Source organism: Coregonus clupeaformis, chromosome 8, assembly GCF_020615455.1.
Source record: "Coregonus clupeaformis isolate EN_2021a chromosome 8, ASM2061545v1, whole genome shotgun sequence".
Lineage (NCBI taxonomy): Eukaryota > Metazoa > Chordata > Actinopteri > Salmoniformes > Salmonidae > Coregonus > Coregonus clupeaformis.
In genome coordinates this window covers 61,946,236-61,965,073 of record NC_059199.1, presented here as the reverse complement: position 1 = coordinate 61,965,073, position 18,838 = coordinate 61,946,236, and the positions used below count along the sequence as shown (strand labels likewise).

The 18,838-nt window shown below is 45.1% G+C and overlaps 1 protein-coding gene across 1 annotated transcript; it reads right to left on the bottom strand.

Moving 5' to 3' along the window:
- Positions 1-4,010: 4,010 nt before the first annotated feature.
- LOC121572643 lies at positions 4,011-18,301 on the bottom strand. The gene is made up of 5 exons (XM_041884674.2): positions 17,059-18,301; positions 14,997-15,729; positions 13,234-13,422; positions 12,916-12,991; positions 4,011-4,580 (listed from the first exon to the last, which is right to left on the bottom strand). The coding sequence occupies exons 1-5, from the start codon at positions 17,129-17,131 to the stop codon at positions 4,011-4,013; spliced, it is 1,641 nt and encodes a 546-aa protein (XP_041740608.2). The 5' UTR covers positions 17,132-18,301.
- Positions 18,302-18,838: the final 537 nt, after the last annotated feature.

Genomic DNA, 18,838 nt, shown 5'->3' with positions numbered 1-18,838 from the left:
ACAAGCAAGATTTCTGGCTCTCACAGACCTGTAACTTCTTCTTTAAGAGGCTCCTCTGTCCTCCACTCGTTACCTGTATTAATGGCACCTGTTTGAACTTGTTATCAGTATAAAAGACACCTGTCCACAACCTCAAACAGTCACACTCCAAACTCCACTATGGCCAAGACCAAAGAGCTGTCAAAGGACACCAGAAACAAAATTGTAGACCTGCACCAGGCTGGGAAGACTGAATCTGCAATAGGTAAGCAGCTTGGTTTGAAGAAATCAACTGTGGGAGCAATTATTAGGAAATGGAAGACATACAAGACCACTGATAATCTCCCTCGATCTGGGGCTCCACGCAAGATCTCACCCCGTGGGGTCAAAATGATCACAAGAACGGTGAGCAAAAATCCCAGAACCACACGGGGGGACCTAGTGAATGACCTGCAGAGAGCTGGGACCAAAGTAACAAAGCCTACCATCAGTAACACACTACACCGCCAGGGACTCAAATCCTGCAGTGCCAGACGTGTCCCCCCTGCTTAAGCCAGTACATGTCCAGGCCCGTCTGAAGTTTGCTAGAGTGCATTTGGATGATCCAGAAGAGGATTGGGAGAATGTCATATGGTCAGATGAAACCAAAATATAACTTTTTGGTAAAAACTCAACTCGTCGTGTTTGGAGGACAAAGAATGCTGAGTTGCATCCAAAGAACACCATACCTACTGTGAAGAATGGGGGTGGAAACATCATGCTTTGGGGCTGTTTTTCTGCAAAGGGACCAGGACGACTGATCCGTGTAAAGGAAAGAATGAATGGGGCCATGTATCGTGAGATTTTGAGTGAAAACCTCCTTCCATCAGCAAGGGCATTGAAGATGAAACGTGGCTGGGTCTTTCAGCATGACAATGAGCCCAAACACACCGCCCGGGCAACGAAGGAGTGGCTTCGTAAGAAGCATTTCAAGGTCCTGGAGTGGCCTAGCCAGTCTCCAGATCTCAACCCCATAGAAAATCTTTGGAGGGAGTTGAAAGTCTGTGTTGCCCAGCGACAGCCCCAAAACATCACTGCTCTAGAGGAGATCTGCATGGAGGAATGGGCCAAAATACCAGCAACAGTGTGTGAAAATCTTGTGAAGACTTACAGAAAACGTTTGACCTGTGTCATTGCCAACAAAGGGTATATAACAAAGTATTGAGAAACTTTTGTTATTGACCAAATACTTATTTTCCACCATAATTTGCAAATAAATTCATTAAAAATCCTACAATGTGATTTTCTGGATTTTTTTTTCTCATTTTGTCTGTCATAGTTGACGTGTACCTATGATGAAAATTACAGGCCTCTCTCATCTTTTTAAGTGGGAGAACTTGCACAATTGGTGGCTGACTAAATACTTTTTTCCCCCACTGTACAGAGACAGTCACACACGACGCAGATAAGAGTAGGATGAGCAGCTGCAACATTAACCCTCTCAACAGTGAGACTGTCAGGACCGTCATCATGGAGAACAGAGGACGACAAGAGGAGAGGAGGGTTTTATAATTATTCCCCTTGATTCATTTCAATACACCTTTATTCATCCCTCAGGAGTAATAAGACGGGCAAGACACAAGCAGGAACCTTGCATCTCGCTCCATCCCCTCTTTTATTTCTCTCTATCTCACTCTTTCTCAGCTAAAGGCTTTTGTGTCAGGTTAAATAGCTTTCCTTTCAGGCCAGGGAAAGACATTTCATCACTGTGTGAGTGCAAACACTCTCTTTCTCTCTCACACACCATTTTACCTCCTAAGGGCCTCTGGGCCAGATGACGAGAGAGATGACTTCATCTCCCAAGAGCATCTGGGCCAGATGAAGAGAGAGCTGACTTTCTGGGTCAGATGAAGAGAGAGCTGACTTCACATCCCACGGGCCTCTGGGCCAGATGAAGACAGAGCTGACTTCACCTCCCACGGGCCTCTGGGCCAGGTGAAGAGAGAGCTGACTTAACTTCCCCAGGTCCTCTGCCAGGTGAAGAGAGAACTGACTTCACTTCCCAAGGGCCTCTGGGCCATGTGAAGAGAGAGCTGACTTCACTTCCCAAGGGCCTCTGGGCCAGGTGAAGAGAGAGCTGACTTCACTTCCCAAGGGCCTATGGGCCAGATTAAGAGAGAACTGTATTCACCTCCCAAGAGAGAGCTGACTTAACTTCCCCAGGGCCTCTGCCAGGTGAAGAGATAGCTGACGTCACTTCCCCAGGGCCTCTGCCAGGTGAAGAGATAGCTGACTTCACCTCCCACGGGCCTATGCCAGATGAAGAGAGAGCTGACTTCACCTCCCAAGGGCCTGTGCCAGGTGAAGAGAGAGCTGACTTCACTTCCCAAGGGCCTATGCCAGATGAAGAGAGCTGAGTTCATCTCCCAAGGGCCTCTGGGCCAGATGAAGAGAGAACTGTATTCACCTCCCAAGAGAGAGCTGCCTTAACTTCCCCAGGGCCTCTGCCAGATGAAGAGAGAACTGACTTCACTTCCCAAGGGCCTCTAGGCCAGATGAAGAGAGAGCTGTATTCACCTCCCAAGGGCCTCTGCCAGGTGAAGAGAGAGCAGACTTCACTTCCCTTATCATCTCTCTTTTTCTTCCTTTCTCTCTCACTCTCTTTCCTCGCTCTCCTCTTTCACTCTCACTTTATCTTCTTCCCTCTTTCTCTCTCACATTCCCTCTTTCATGTTCCTACCTCTTCCCCTATCATTCCTACTTATCACCCCTCAGTATTGATTGGTTGACATCCCAGGGTTGGCTTCCTGTTGTGAGGATTTCCATGACACATATTTATTTACACCAGAATCAGAATCAACACACACACCCCGGTGGCACCAGATGTCTCTCCCAGTCTGAGTACCGGTAACACGGCTGGAGGCTGACTTATAAGGAGCCCCTCCTCTGTCACGGTGGTCCCCAACATTTTCCTTTCCAGGGACCACCAAATCACTGTCAAAAGTTCTTGAGGACCAACATTCGCGAAGTCACAGATTTTTTTGGGGACATAACATATCTTTGCGCTCAAATTTAGAGTTAATGCGATCAGTGAACGTAACAGATTAAAGGCCTTTTATTGCAGGTTGAAAACCACTGCTCTGACACACACCTGCACACACTCACAAATATACGCACACACATTCCTGCACGTGCACACACTCAATTATGCACACGGTGCATGAATACACATGCATACACACGTGCGCACGCACACACACACACACAGGTAAACTGTAAATATTGCAGCAAATGTGCTGTCATTGTTATGCAGCGCTACAAAGCATTGCAGTATTGCGCTCAGTCCCATCTATATGTCTAGTGTCTGCGTGTGTGTGTGTGTGTGTGTGTGTGTGTGTGTGTGTGTGTGTGTGTGTGTGTGTGTGTGTGTGTGTGTGTGTCACGTGTGTACATGCGTTTGTGCATGTCCTTTACACAGGCTGCATGTGAATTTGTCTGTTGAATGATAGGATATATATTTTGTTCAGGGGATCCAAACTGTTTTTCTACAGTACAAGTCTCTTCAGTCATAACCATGGAACACACCTGACATCTAGTGGCCATGAGGAGAAATCAACTCATTTATCAAACGTTATTACAGTGGAACAATCATGTATATTAAGGATCTTTAAATGTCCCTGGCAGTAGGTAATAGACATCTTTATTTTAAACAAAAAGGAATAATCAAAGATCATCAACATGAAAAACATCAATAAACCTAACACGAGAATACATGCTGTAATAGGACATTGGTGAGCCTAATAACATGTTAACACCACTTTATAAAAAGTTAATAAGACATTAATTAACCTGAAGAAGTGCCTCAGTAGCACCTGACTGCTCTGACATTGGCACCATCCTTATGAGAAAGTATGTCCCAGACATGGGGTCCTAGTTTTGGTCAGGGGGTGGTTGAAATGTGGTCAGGTCAAGCTGTTTAGGGTATAGTTAGACTATGGTTGGGATGTGGTTATGGTATGGTTGTGTTGAGGTTAGAGGTTAGAGGTTAGGGGTTAACACAGTGAGTAGGTGCTGATAGGGTTGTATTTGGCTGGGGGGAGGTGGGATGGCAGAGAATGGGTGAGGAGGGGGAGGGATGTAGAGGGACCTGGGGGTGAGGTGTGTCTCTGGAGCGGGGGAGGGGGGGAAGGGGGGAAGGCAGAGCTATGGTGGTTGGGGGAGGGCTGGTAGGGCGGGTGATGGGGGGAGGCATGATGGGAGGAGGCAAGTGTTCTCTGAGGAGGGGTAAAACAGGGGGAGCTGTGATGGGAGGAGGGGGAAGTGTGAGGGTGACGATGAGGAGGAACGTGATTCTGGGAGAGCTGTGAGTGTTTATTGGTGTTATGGTTAATGTTAGGGTTAGACTTATTGGAGTTGCTAGTGGGCAGTATGTTACGGTTAGAGTGGTTCCTAGCAGCAGCCATTTTGTGGTTGGTGTAGTTAGTGGCAGTAGTATTAATAGTAGTAGAGGGACCGGTCCCCTTCTTGTAGAGGAAGACGTTGTAGTGCAGAGGGGGGCTGGCCTCAGGGCGGAGCTTAGCCTCTTTAGGGAGGAGCAACTGCAGACCGATGGTGACTCCGCCCTGCCGTAGAAATATAGAATAGAGAGGCAGAGGGTAGACATTATAGAGATAAAGAGGTGGTTGAGATACTGTAGAGGGAAAGGAGAAATTGACAATGAGGGTTAAGAAAGAGAACAGGTGTGATAAAATAATAGAAAATGAGATGGAGGATAGAGATAAAGACTTATTGTACATTGAGTCCACGGCACTGTTAGCTGTGTGTGTGTGTGTGTGTGTAGTTAGCTGCTCAACAATGTTAATGAAGCCATGCAAAATCAGCCAAGGAAAGCTAAGGGAGAGAGAGAGAGAGAGAGAGAGAGAGAGAGAGAGAGAGAGAGAGAGAGAGAGAGAATGTCTTTATTATTTTGGAACTTCTGAGTGTAATGTTTACTGTTAATATTTATTGTTTATTTCACTTTTGTTTATTATCTACTTCACTTGCTTTGGCAATGTTAACATACATTTCCCATGCCAATAAAGCCCTTAAATTGAATTGAATTGAGAGAAAGGGAGAGAGAGAGAGAGAGAGAGAGAGAGAGAGAGAGAGAGAGAGAGAGAACAATAAAGGCAGAGAGGGAGAGAAAGAGAGAGGAAGAGAGGGAGAGAGGGAGAGAAAGGGAGAGGAAGAGAGGGAGAGAAGGCCATTCCAGGAACACACAGGGGCAAGTGATTTAAAGTTACAGTTTTATTTCAACAACTCTGGTTTCAATGCTATAATTATGTATTCTAACAAAAAAAACTAAAAAAAAAACTCAAGTACATTATAGTGTTCTAATAACCCACATCAATAGAAACCATAAATATATCAATATTAGCAAGCCAGGCAACACAGTAGCTTTACCCCATGATACCTACCGCATACATATTCATCGGTTCATATCAAACATCAAAGTATCTCAACTCTTTTCTATTTCTTATTAATCTTGTTTATAAGGATTTTCCATAAAGAACTGTTTTAGTAGAAAACAGCAACGCATGCAGACAAAAGATCTGAAATGGTACCCTATTCCCAACATAGTGCACTACTTTTTACCAGAGCTCTAGCCAAAAGTGGTGGACTATAAACGGTATACATTTTTATTTTGGACGTGGACAAAGGGGGAGGGGTCAGGGGGGACAGCAGTAAACGGTCAGAGTTCAAAGGTCAGAGCAGGGCATTGTGGGAGAGGATTGTTTGTCCAGTCAGAGACAGTTTAGTTCAGGGTTGCTACAGTGCTGCAGCGCAAAGAGGCAGCATCGCCCCCGTGTGGTCAGTAGTGGTACAACATGTTATGTATGGGTGGTTAAGCAGGGTTCCCCAAATGGCGGTTGGTTTTATTTGGCGGTTTTATATATATTTTTTAATCTTCATTGTTAGACATAAAAGACTGTAAAAACACCAGGAAATCAGCTCCAAGTGATTTTAATTCAAGAAATCTGTTCCCAAGTTTTCCCATGCTTAATAGAGAGACATGATCATATAAAAATGTAAGCAAGGTTTGAAATGATTATGTTTTAGTCAAACATTATGTCTGTTTGGGCTTTTTGCAGTCAATTTGCAGTTTACAAATTATTTGTAATTACAGTGAGGGAAAAAAGTATTTGATCCCCTGCTGATTTTGTATGTTTGCCCACTGACAAAGAAATGATCAGTCTATCATTTTAATGGTAGGTTTATTTGAACAGTGAGAGACAGAATAACAACAAATGTCAAAAATGTTATAAATTGATTTGGATTTTAATGAGGGAAATAAGTATTTGACCCCCTCTCAATCAGAAAGTTTTCTGGCTCCCAGGTGTATTTTATACAGGTAATGAGCTGAGATTAGGAGCACACTCTTAAAGGGAGTGCTCCTAATATCATCTTGTTACCTGTATAAAAGACACCTGTCCACAGAAGCAATCAATCAATCAGATTCCAAACTCTCCACCATGGCCAAGACCAAAGAGCTCTCCAAGGATGTCAGGGACAAGATTGTAGACCTACACACGGCTGGAATGGGCTACAAGACCATCGCCAAGCAGCTTGGTGAGAAGGTGACAACAGTTGGTGCGATTATTCACAAATGGAAGAAACACAAAAGAACTGTCAATCTCCCTCGGCCTGGGGCTCCATGCAAGATCTCACCTCGTGGAGTTGCAATGATCCTGAGAACAGTGAGGAATCAGCCCAGAACTACACGGGAGGATCTTGTCAATGATCTCAAGGCAGCTGGGACCATAGTCACCAAGAAAACAATTGGTAACACACTATGCCGTGAAGGACTGAAATCCTGCAGCGCCCGCAAGGTCCACCTGCTCAAGAAAGCACATATACAGGCCCGTCTGAAGTTTGCCAATGAACTTCTGAATGATTCAGAGGAGAACTGGGTGAAAGTGTTGTGGTCAGATGAGACCAAAATTGAGCTCTTTGGCATCAACTCAACTCGCCGTGTTTGGAGGAGGAGGAATGCTGCCTATGACCCCAATAACACCATCCCCACTGTCAAACATGGAGGTGGAAACATTATGCTTTGGGGGTGTTTTTCTGCTAAGGTGACAGGACAACTTCACCACATCAAAAGGGACGATGGACGGGGCCATGTACCGTCAAATCTTGGGTGAGAACCTCCTTCCCTCAGCCAGGGCATTGAACATTGGTAGTGGATGGGTACCCATGGGTGGCGCAGTGGTCTAATTCCAGCTGTGCCATGAGAGATCCTGGTTCGAATCCAGGCTCTGTCGTAGCCGGCCGCGACCGGGAGACCAATGGGGCGGCGCACAATTGGCCCAGGGTAGGGTGGAGGGAATGGCAGGCAGGGATGTAGCTCAGTTGGTAGAGCATGGCGTTTGCAACGCCAGGGTTGTGTGTTAGATTCCCACGGGCGGCCAGTATGAAAAAAATAAATAAAATAATAATGTAAAAATAATGTATGCACTCACTAACTGTAAATTGCTCTGGATAAGAGCGTCTGCTAAATGACTAAAATGTCAAATGTATTCCAGCATGACAATGGCCCAAAACACACAGCCAAGGCAACAAAGGAGTGGCTCAAGAAGAAGCACATTAAGGTCCTGGAGTGGCCTAGCCAGTCTCCAGACCTTAATCCCATAGAAAATCTGTGGAGGGAGCTGAAGGTTCGAGTTGCCAAACGTCAGCCTCGAAACCTTAATGACTTGGAGAAGATCTGCAAAGAGGAGTGGGACAAAAATCCCTCCTGAGATGTGTGCAAACCTGGTGGCCAACTACAAGAAATGTCTGACCTCTGTGATTGCCAACAAGGGTTTTGCCACCAAGTACTAAGTCATGTTTTGCAGAGGGGTCAAATACTTATTTCCCTCATTAAAATGCAAATCAATTTTTAACATTTTTGACATGCGTTTTTCTGGATTTTTTTGTTGTTATTCTGTCTCTCGCTACCATTAAAATTATAGACTGATCATGTCTTTGTCAGTGGGCAAACGTACAAAATCAGCAGGGGATCAAATACTGTTTTCCCCTCACTGTATGTTCCGGCCCCGAGATCATCCGCTCAACAAAAAATCGGCCCGCTGCTGAATCTAGTTGATGATCCCTGTAGTATCGTATAGCATAGTATACAGTAGTATAATTTGGCTGATTCCTTTTAGCTCCTAGTGGAGCCAAAGGCCTCAACAGTTCCTTTCCAGGATCCTAGTATAGTGTAGTATTAATATAATAAAGTGTAGTATAGTATATTATAGTAACGTGTAGTATATTATAGTATATTATAAACTGGGTGGTTCGAGCGCTGAATGCTGATTGGCTGACAGCCGTGGTATATCAGACCGTATACCACAGGTATGACAAAACGTTAATTTTTACTGCTCTAATTACATTGGTAATCAGTTTATAATAGCAATAAGGCACCTCTGGGATTTGTGATATATTGCCAGTATACCACAGCTAAGGGCTGTGTCCAAATTTAAAAATAAATAAATAAATACAAAATAAAAATATAAAAAATAAGGGCTGTGTCCAGGCACTCTGCGTTCCGTCCATATACCACACCCCCTTGGGACTTATTGCTTAATTATAGTTATGTGTAGTATAGTGTGGTATAGTGTATTATAGTGAAGTGTAGTATATTATAGTATAGTATATTATAGGAAAGTGTAGTATAGTATATTATAGTATAGCATAGTATAGTGTGGTATAGTGTATTATAGTGAGGCGTAGTATAGTATATTATAGTATCGTATATTATAGTAAAGTATAGTATAGTATATTATAGTATAGCATAGTATAGTGTATTATAGTGTATTATAGTGAAGTGTAGTATAGTATGTTATTGTATAGTCTAGTGTATTATAGAGAAGTGTAGTATAGTATATGATAGTATTGTATATTATAGTATATTATATTATAGTGAAGTGTAGTATATTATAGTATAGTATCGTATATTATAGTATATTATAATGTATTATAGTGAAGTGTAGTATATTATTGTATATTACAGTATATTATAGTAAAGTGTAGGAAATTATTGTATAGTATATTGTATTATGTTGCCCCTTATGTGCATGGTGGTATTACAGTAATTATCATAATAATTTAGTATAAGTCGTTGGAGGGGGAGGAGTTTGCCTTCTCTCTATTTACCTCCTCGTTTGTGTTAGGGGTGTGGTCAGAGGAGTGGGCGGGGTGGTTGTTCATATGTTTCGGCGAATGAGAGTTTGGCGATGTTCAGATACTCCTCCCCTTGAGTGAACGGAGACTTCACAGGGTCCTCCATTTTCTGAGGGTCATTCTGTGGAACAATACACACACATGCATACACATACATTGATCGTCTGATGGCAGACATATGAAGGTCATGAGGACAGTACAGTAAATGGGTTAGCTAGCATCGACCAGCCATTCTGTACGAGTTACAAAGTGTGTGTGTGGTGTGTGTGTGTGTGTGTGTGTGTGTGTGTGTGTGTGTGTGTGTGTGTGTGTGTGTGTGTGTGTGTGGTGGTGTGTGTATTGTGTGTGGTGTGTGTGTGTGTGTGTGTGTGTGTGTGTGTGTGTGTGTGTGTGTGTGGTGTGTGTATGTGTGTACACATGTGCACATGTGCGTGAATGTTTGCATATTCCTAAATGTCAGAGGAGTTCGTTTGGATTCGCTCTAAATTCAGTAAACCCCACTAATGTACTCGGAAAGTATTCAGACCCTTTTACTTGTTCCACATTTTATTACGTTACAGCGTTATTCTAAAATGGATTAAATTGTGTTTGTTTCTCATCAATCTACACACAATACCCCATAACATGTTTTTATGCATTTTTGCAAACGTATAAAAAAAAAAACGGAAATATTACATTTACATAAGTATCCAGACCCTTTACTCAGTACTTTGTTGAAGCACCTTTGGCAGCGATTACAGCCTTGAGTCTTCTTGGGTATGACGCTACAAGCTTGGCACACCTGTATTTGGAGAGTTTCTCCCATTCTTCTCTGCAGATCCTCTCAAGCTCTGTCAGGTTGGATGGGGAGCGTCGCTGCACAGCTATTTCCAGGTCTCTCCAGAGATGTTCGATCGGGTTCAATTCCGGGCTCTGGCTGAGCCACTCAAGGACATTGAGAGACTTGTTCCAAAGCCACTCCTGTGTTGTCTTGGCTGTGTGCTTAGGGTCATTGTCCTGTTGGAAGGTGAACCTTCGCCCCAGTCTGAGGTCCTGAGCAGGTTTTCATCAAGGATCTCTCTGTACTTTGCTCCGTTCATATTTCCCTCGATCCTGACTGGTCTCCCAGTCCCTGCCGCTGAAAAACATCCCCACAGCATGATGCTGCCACCACCATGCTTCACCGTAGGAATGGTATTGGCCAGGTGATGAGCAGTACCTGGTTTCCTCCAGACGTGACGCTTGGCATTCAGGCCAAAGAGTTCAATCTTGGCTTCATCAGACCAGAGAATCTTGTTTCTAATGGGCTGTCATGTGCCTTTTACTGTGGAGTGGCTTCCGTCTGCCCACTCTACCATAAAGGCCTGATTGGTGGAGTGCTGCAGAGATGGTTGTCCTTCTGGAAGGTTCTCCCATCTCCACAGAGAAACTCTGGAGCTCTGTCAGAGTGACCATCGGGTTCTTGGTCACCTCCCTGACCAAGACCCTTCTCCCCCGATTGCTCAGTTTGGCCGGGCGGCCAGCTCTAGGAAGAGTCTTGGTGGTTCTAAACTTCTTCCATTTAAGAATGGTGCAGACCTTCAATGCTGCAGACATTTTTTGGTACCCTTCCCCAGATCTGTGCCACACAATCCTGTCTCAGAGCTCTACGGACAATTCCTTCGACCTCATTGCTTGGTTTTTGCTCTGACATACAATGTCAACTGTGGGACCTTATATAGACAGGTGTGAGCCTTTCCAAATCATGTCCAATCAATTGAATTTACCACAGGTGGACTCCAATCAAGTTGTAGAAACATCTCAAGGATGATCAATGGAAACAGGATGCACCTGAGCTCAATTTCGAGTCTCATAGCAAAGGGTCTGAATACTTATGTAAATAAGTTATATCTGTTTTTTATTTTTAATAAATGTGCAAACATTTCTAAAAACCTGTTTTCGCTTTGTCATTATTATTGTGTGTAGATTGATGAGGAAAATAATTAATTTAATCAATTTTAGAATAAAGCTGTAACGTAACAAAATGTGGAAAAAGTCAAGGGGTCTGAATACCTTCCGAATGCAATGTATGTTTAGTAGACTATTCAGCAATTATATGATAGGTGCACTTGATTCAGCTGCCCTGCATGCCGGGTTGGCGAAATTGTCCCATTTTGAACCATTTCAGAAGATACAAATTGTCTACCTGGCGGACCTGGAGAGCTAAATCAAGTGCACCCATTTGCCTAGTGCTGGCCAATCGAATAGCTCAGATCACCGTGTGTCTGCAGCAGCTTCCACAAAGTTGATACTGCATGTTAGACTACGGTGATTTTCAAAACCATGACTAGAGAGCGATTGTCAAAGAATACAGAAAAGGGCTGCTGTTTTAATGAGTGAGTTTGTGTTCAAGTTTTTATTCAACACTTTCAAATGTGTTTTTATTGAACACTTTTATAAACCAAGAAACGCGCTTCTCCCTACTTTGACTCACTCTACAACCAGCACTGTATCTGCAATGAGTGGTGTACAGATACATTTACATTTAAGTCATTTAGCCGACGCTCTTATCCAGAGCGAATTACAGTTAGTGAGAGCATACATTTTCATACTGGCCCCCCCGTGGGAAACAAACCCACAACCCTGAGGTTGCAAGCGCCATGCTCTACCAACTGAGCTACAGGGGGACCCAGATAGGCCTGAGTTTTTATTATTAGTGGCTCGTGTCTCTTTTAATATTAAGGACTATTTCACTTTCTCTGGTCATAGTAAAAACAAGAATTTGTGCATGAGGTAGAAATCATTCGGTGCAACTCAAGTTTCACCATGAGGTGGAAGACGCTGGTCAAGCAGATCGCAAATTATATCATTTTCTTTCACAAGACTTTGATTTTTTTATCGGCTTAAGTAAAGACATGTATTTTAAAGGTAAAAAATGTATTACCTTAATGTGGCATGAACACAACCAGTCATGTTTTCATCTGATTGTCAAAAAAATCGCTTCAAAAAGTAGGCTAACTGCAAAGGGGCTGAAATACGGAACTCAAATACACGGGAACTCATTGGCACGGGAAACTCAGGGCCCCAGTTGAAACAATAGGCAGGTTTCCATTGACCCAGGTTTATTCGACAAAAGCAATGTCGCAACAAACAAACAAATGTGTGATGGAAACAGCAGATGTAGGAGACATTACAAATTTGCAAAACATATAGTAGGTTACGAATTCCAATTTGTTGTGGCTAACGTTAGCTAGGTGGCTAGCGTCAGCTGGGTTGGGGTTAAGGTTAAGGTTAGGAGTTAGGTTAAAGGGTTAGGAGAAAGGTTAACTAACATGCTAAGTAGTTGCAAAGTAGTAAGTAGTTGCAAAGTTGCTAATTAGCAAAAATGCTAAAGTTGTCCACAAACAACCTTTGGGTTGCTAGACATTTGCGTTATACATCTACCCATCCACCCAGAGCAACCACCCTACTTTGGTTTTTGCCTTAAGTAACCTTCTGTCTTATGTAATTATACCAGACATAACATATCATACTCATTTGAGTGTCCCCGGATTTATATTTACTATGTTACGTCTAGTCTATGAGACCAGGCTGATTTTACAGACAAACAGACTAATGGACAGAGACAGACTGACACACAGCTAGCCAGAGTTAGGGCTTAAGGTTAGGGGTTGAGGGGTTAGGGGTTAGGGGTCAGGGGTTAGTTATCTGACAGATAATGTTCTCATAGTAAGCCAGGTTGTGAGCGTGGGGTTGGGGTTGGGGTTGGGGGGGGTCACACATCTTCCTTACGTTGGCATGGGAACTGTCTGGCGCCATGGAAACAGAGAAGCCATCCGTCTGCATCTCGCTTTGTGGACGGTATAGACTGGAGGGAGGTAGGAGAGGAGAGAGGGATTGGAGGGAGGAGAGGAGAGAGGGATTGGAGGGAGGAGAGGAGAGAGGTGTGGGGGAAAAAAGAGGGTTAGGGGAAGAGATGGATTTTCAATGACGTGACAAACGTGGCATGCACACAGCCATTTATACTCTCAAATATGAGTCCATCTCCACGATCGTTTAATAAATGAGGTCTCTCTCTAACATACACACACGAACACAACACAAACTGACCTGCGTTTGCGGAGTCGCCTGTTCTCAATCCTGAAGCGGTGGAGTCGCTTGGCGAAGAAGACAATGATGATGATGAGTAGGATGAGGGTCAGAGAGGCCACGCCCACTACCACACACAGCACCTGGAAGACTGTCACCACCCAATCACAACGAGAGCCCTTATTCCACATATAGTCCTGAGCATTACACCTAGGGAGAAAGGAGGGAGAAAGTTTCAAAATGAGAGAGGAGAGGGAGAAAGAAGAAGAGACGGAGCGAGAGAGGGGATAGAGACAGGAAGAGAGAGAGTGAGGAGGGGATAAAGAGAGGAAGAGAGAGAGGAGCAGGATAGAGAGAGGAAGAGCGGGGGATAGAGCGAGAGAGGAGGGGGATGAGAGAGCGAGAGAGAGAGGAGGGGGATAGAGAGAGGAAGAGAGAGAGTGAGGAGGGGATAAAGAGAGGAAGAGAGAGAGGAAGAGCGGGGGATAGAGCGAGAGAGGAGGGGGATGAGAGAGGAGGGGGGATAGAGAGAGGAAGAGATGGGGGAGAGGAGGGGATAGAGAGAGAGAGAGAGAGAGGGAGGGAGGGGGATAGAGAGAGGAGGGGGATAGAGAGAGGAAGAGATGGGGAGAGGAGGGGATGAGAGAGCGAGAGAGAGAGGGAGGAGGGGGATGAGAGAGGAGGGGGATAGAGAGAGGAAGAGATGGGGAGAGGAGGGGGATAGAGAGAGGAAGAGATGGGGAGAGGAGGGGGATATAGAGAGGAGGGAGGGAATCTTTAAAACATAGAATAGACAGACAGGCAGTAGAACAAACTGCCTCACTATCTGCATTTATACTGAACAAAAATATAAACGCAACATGTAAAGTGTTGGTTCCATGTTTCATGAGCTGAAATAAAAAAAGATTCCAGAAATGTTCTATATGCACAAAAAGCTTATTTCTCTCAAATGTTGTGCACAAATTTGTTTACATCCCTGTTAGTGAGCATTTCTACTTTGCCAAGATAATCCATCCACCTGACAGGTGTGGCATATCAAGAAGTTGATTAAACAGCATGATCATTACACAGGAGCACCTTGTGCTGAGGACAATAAAAAGCCACTCTAAAATGTGCAGTTTTGTCACACAACACAATGCCACAGATGTCTCAAGTTTTGAGGGAGCGTGCAGTTGACTGCAAGAATGTCCACCAGAGCTGTTGCCAGATAACTTAATGTTAATTTCTCTACCATAAGCCTCCTCCAATGTCGTTTTAGAGAATTTGGCAGTTGGCTAGGTGGCTTACGGTAACATTAGCTAGGTGGCTAACATTAGCTAGGCTAGGGATTAGGGTTAGGGGTTAAGGTTAGGAGTTAGATTAAAGGGTTAGGGTTAGCTAACAAGCTATGTAGTTGCTAATTAGCTAAAATGCTAACGTTGTCCAACCATCCACCCCGACCAATCACCCTATTTTCGTTTTTGCCTTAAGTAACCTTCTGTCTTATGTAGCCATACCAAACGTAACATACAGTATCATACTAATTTGAGTTTCCCGGATTTACATTTACTATGTTACGTCTAGTCTATGAGACCAGGCTGGTCAGTGGGGTATCTAGAATTCTAACTCTATGGTCTATCTGTCCTATATTCTGTCCTTTGTTAGAAAGACACCAGCTGTATATTGTTCTGTAGTGTACAAACTAAGCGTGCCCCCCCCCCCCCCCTCCAACCAATACACACACGTACTGTAACTCTAAAGGAAGAGATTTGTATCTCCTCCCACTGAGGATTGTGTTAAATTACCTGCAGAATGCTCCTATCCCCGTATCGATGGCACACACTCCTCTGTTGTAGCAGAAGTCAGGCTGTGCATCACACTGAGACACACACTCACCTCCGACCTCTGACCTCACAAAGCCCAGACCACACCCATCTGACCCCTGAGAAGGGGAAGGAGGTGGGGGGGGTTGAGACTGAGATGGGGGCTGGGGGTCGTCATTGCCGGGGGTAACAGTGGTGCCAGTGAGCGATGGGTTTTCATCCTCAATGTCTGCTGGAGGGTTCAGGGTTGGCTCAGGGTCAAGGGTCATTTCTATGGCAGAAATGTTGTCGTCGGGGGACATGTAGTCATAGAAGTCTGAGAGGGTCCAGGCCGTGGGGTCTCCCGCCCGCTGCTGCAGGGGCTGAGCTACAGCCATCAGCCAAAAAGAATCAGACAAGCGGTCAGGGGGCAGGGGACGGTCGGTGTTATGGAACTCTACTTTGATGATGTCATCTGAGCGTTCCGGAGATTCCCCGCCAGTTAGCTCTTCTCTGATTGGCTGAATGTCCTCTTCAGCAAAGTCCAGGTGGGAGTGTCTTCTGTGAGAGTGGTCACGCTTGGTGACGCTGAGAGGAAGTCCAGCCCCAAGTCCTAACCCTAAGCCAATCAGCTCTGCTGAGTCATCACCGCTAAGCACCGCCCTCTCTGCAGCAGAGAAAGAGGATTGGCTGTGCTTGACTTCAGTCCTGCTGGCGGTGGCCAATGAGAGTTCTCCTGTCAAGTCAATCAGAAACAACAAACAGATACAGTATACACACAGGAGACAGACAACACCAAAGGATCTGATTCACCACGTAGCCATGATCATTCAAAATACAGGCTAGCAAGACAGGAAGCCAAGGTGCTCAATTAACTGCTCTCTCATCTTTCTCCCCCATCTCTCCTTTTCTCTCCCCCTCTCCGTCTTTCTCACTCCATCTCTCATTCTCTCCCCCTCTCCATCTTTCTCTCCCATCTCTCCTTTTCTCTCCCCCTCTCCGTCTTTCTCACTCCATCTCTCATTCTCTCCCCCTCTCCGTCTTTCTCACTCCATCTCTCAATTCTCTCCCCCTCTCCGTCTTTCTCACTCCATCTCTCAATTCTCTCCCCCTCTCCGTCTTTCTCACTCCATCTCTCACTCTCTCCCCCTCTCCGTCTTTCTCACTCCATCTCTCATTCTCTCCCCCTCTCTGTCTTTCTCCCCCATCTCTCATTCTCTCTCCCTCTATACTGTGGAGAAGAAGCTGTGTCAGTGTGGAATTCTAACATGCTCTACTGACCACAGATTAGATTAGGTTTGACAGCTACAGCTATAGGTTAAACATTGACCATGTAGAACTACTCACAGCAATCTACTGACAGGGACGCTGACGATAGGAGAGGAGAAATGTATCGACACGCCATTAAATATTCAGCTTGTCACCATAGTAACAGATCTATAGCCTTGAAACAGGGCTCTGGCTTCAGTAACCAGGTTGGCTTGGCTGTGATTGGTCAGATCTCAGTCCCAGCAACCATCTCCTGGCAGGAGAGCAAGGGATTATGGGTAGCTACACCGGTTGGCCATTAACACACACACTTAATATGAATGTGTGTGTGCGTGTGTTGACACTGATACATTGTGACAGAATGTTGCTCTCTGGGGCTACAGGGCAGATGGACCTCGCTGGGTGGGTCCACACACATTCCAATACGCAGTGTGCACACACACACACACACACACACACACACACACACACACACACACACACACACACACACACACACACACACACACTCATGCAGTTCAAGTTCCTTATCTCTTCTACACTACTGTCTGATCAACTCCAACTGTGTGTGATCTGGGACAGCGGTGGCCCGTTGGCTAAACAACATTGGTGATCAATAAAGAAGCTCTCAGAGCCAGAGTTCATCACTAGCAGTACAGTAACACACACACATTCCATACTATATTCTAATGTCAGCGACACACTCTGATAAAATAATTTGTTGAGCCCACATTGCCAGACTTTTGTAGTGAAATAGTGAACACACAGACACACAGACACACAGCAGTGTTCTTACCGTGAGCAAACAGAGAGAGGAGGAGAGACAGCATTAACGACCAACTCCACGGCCAGCTCTTCCCGCGCGTCATACCACCGTCTTCCGACACACAGACCTCACTTCACACCCCGGTGCACACAGTCACTCAGCAGCAGAGACTCCGTCAGACGCGGAGTGTGTGTGTGTGTGAGAGTGTGTGTGTAGCAGTGTTAATCCAAGCAGAAATCCTCTCTGTTCAGATCTGTTGCAGGTGTGACATGGTCTGGGGTTCATCTGTTCCTCTGTCTGTTGGTTTGGTCTGTTCATCTGTGAGTCTGTTCCTCCGTTAGTCTGTGGTTCAGGGTTTTTCTGTTCCTCTGTCTGTAGTTTTTTTCTGTTCCTCTGTCTGTTGGTTTGGTCTGTTCCTCTGTCTGTTGGTTTGGTCTGTTCATCTGTGAGTCTGTTCCTTCATTAGTCTGTGGTTCAGGGTTTTTCTGTTCCTCTGTCTGTTGGTTTGGTCTGTTCATCTGTGAGTCTGTTCCTTCGTTAGTCTGTGGTTCAGGGTTTTTCTGTTCCTCTGTCTGTTGGTTTGGTCTGTTCCTCTGTTCCTCTGTCTGTTGGTTTGGTCTGTTCATCTGTGAGTCTGTTCCTTCGTTAGTCTGTGGTTCAGGGTTTTTCTGTTCCTCTGTTTGTTGGTTTGGTCTGTTCCTCTGTTCCTCTGTCTGTTGGTTTGGTCTGTTCTTCTTAGTCTGTTCCTCCGTTAGTCTGTGGTTCAAGGTTTTTCTGTTCTTCTGTCTGTAGTTTTTTTCTATTCCTCTGTCTGTTGGTTTGGTCTGTTCCTCTGTCTGTTGGTTTGGTCTGTTCCTCTGTCTGTTGGTTTGGTCTGTTCCTCTGTCTGTTGGTTTAGTCTGTTAGTCCTTTAGTGCTAAAGTGGGTTTCTTTCTGTTACTGACTCCCATCACCCTGAAGAGAAGAGAGCTCCTCCACTTGCTGTGCACTCACAGGGCTGGTGTGTGTGTGATTCCACTGGACATACACAGACACACAGAGAGACGACAGTGCTGACTGGATTCTGATTGTAATCACCCGATGGTTCTCCTGCGTGATGCCAGGCGCTCTGTTAAGCCTTTGTGACTGTGATACACGCTACATCTACCCTCACCCTCTCCCTCTCCCTCTCATGCCTCCCCAGTTGTTCTCTCTTTTTCTTCTCCCCATTTATTTTTCAGTAATCTGTAATCTGTATTACTCTGATGAAACCAAGATTGAACTCTTTGGCCTGAATGCCAAGCGTCACGTCTGGAGGAAACCTGGCACCATCCCTACGGTGAAGCATGGTGGTGGCAGCATCAGGGACTGGGAGACTAGTCAGGATCGAGGGAAAGATGAATGGAGCAAAGTACAGAGAGATGCTTGATGAAAACCTGCTCCAGAGCGCTCAGAACCTCAGACTGGGGCGAACGTACACCTTCCAACAGGACAACGACCCTAAGCACACAGCCAAGACAACACAGGCGTGGCTTCGGGACAAGTTTCTGAATGTCCTTGAGTGGCCCAGCCAGAGCCCGGACTTGAACCCGATCTAACATCTCTGGAGAGACCTGAAAATAGCTGTGCAGCGATGCTCCCCATCCAACCAGACAGAGCTTGAGAGGATCTGCAGAGAAGAATGGGAGAAACTCCCCAAATACAGGTGTGCCAAGCTTATAGCGTCATACCCAAGCAGACTCGATGCTGTAATCGCTGCAAAAGGTGCTTCAACAAAGCACTGAGTAAAGGGTCTGAATACTTATGCAAATGTGATATGTTTTTTTATTTG

Excerpts from the sequence above, each read along its gene's own strand:
- LOC121572643 (XM_041884674.2), bottom strand. The coding sequence starts at position 17,131 with ATGACGCGCGGGAAGAGCTGGCCGTGGAGTTGGTCGTTAATGCTGTCT. Across the intron at positions 12,992-13,233 it reads AGGCGACTCCGCAAACGCAG|TCTATACCGTCCACAAAGCG; the intron begins GTCAGTTTGTGT and ends ACCTCCCTCCAG. Across the intron at positions 4,581-12,915 it reads CAGACAGTTCCCATGCCAAC|GGCGGAGTCACCATCGGTCT; the intron begins GTAAGGAAGATG and ends TTTCTACGGCAG.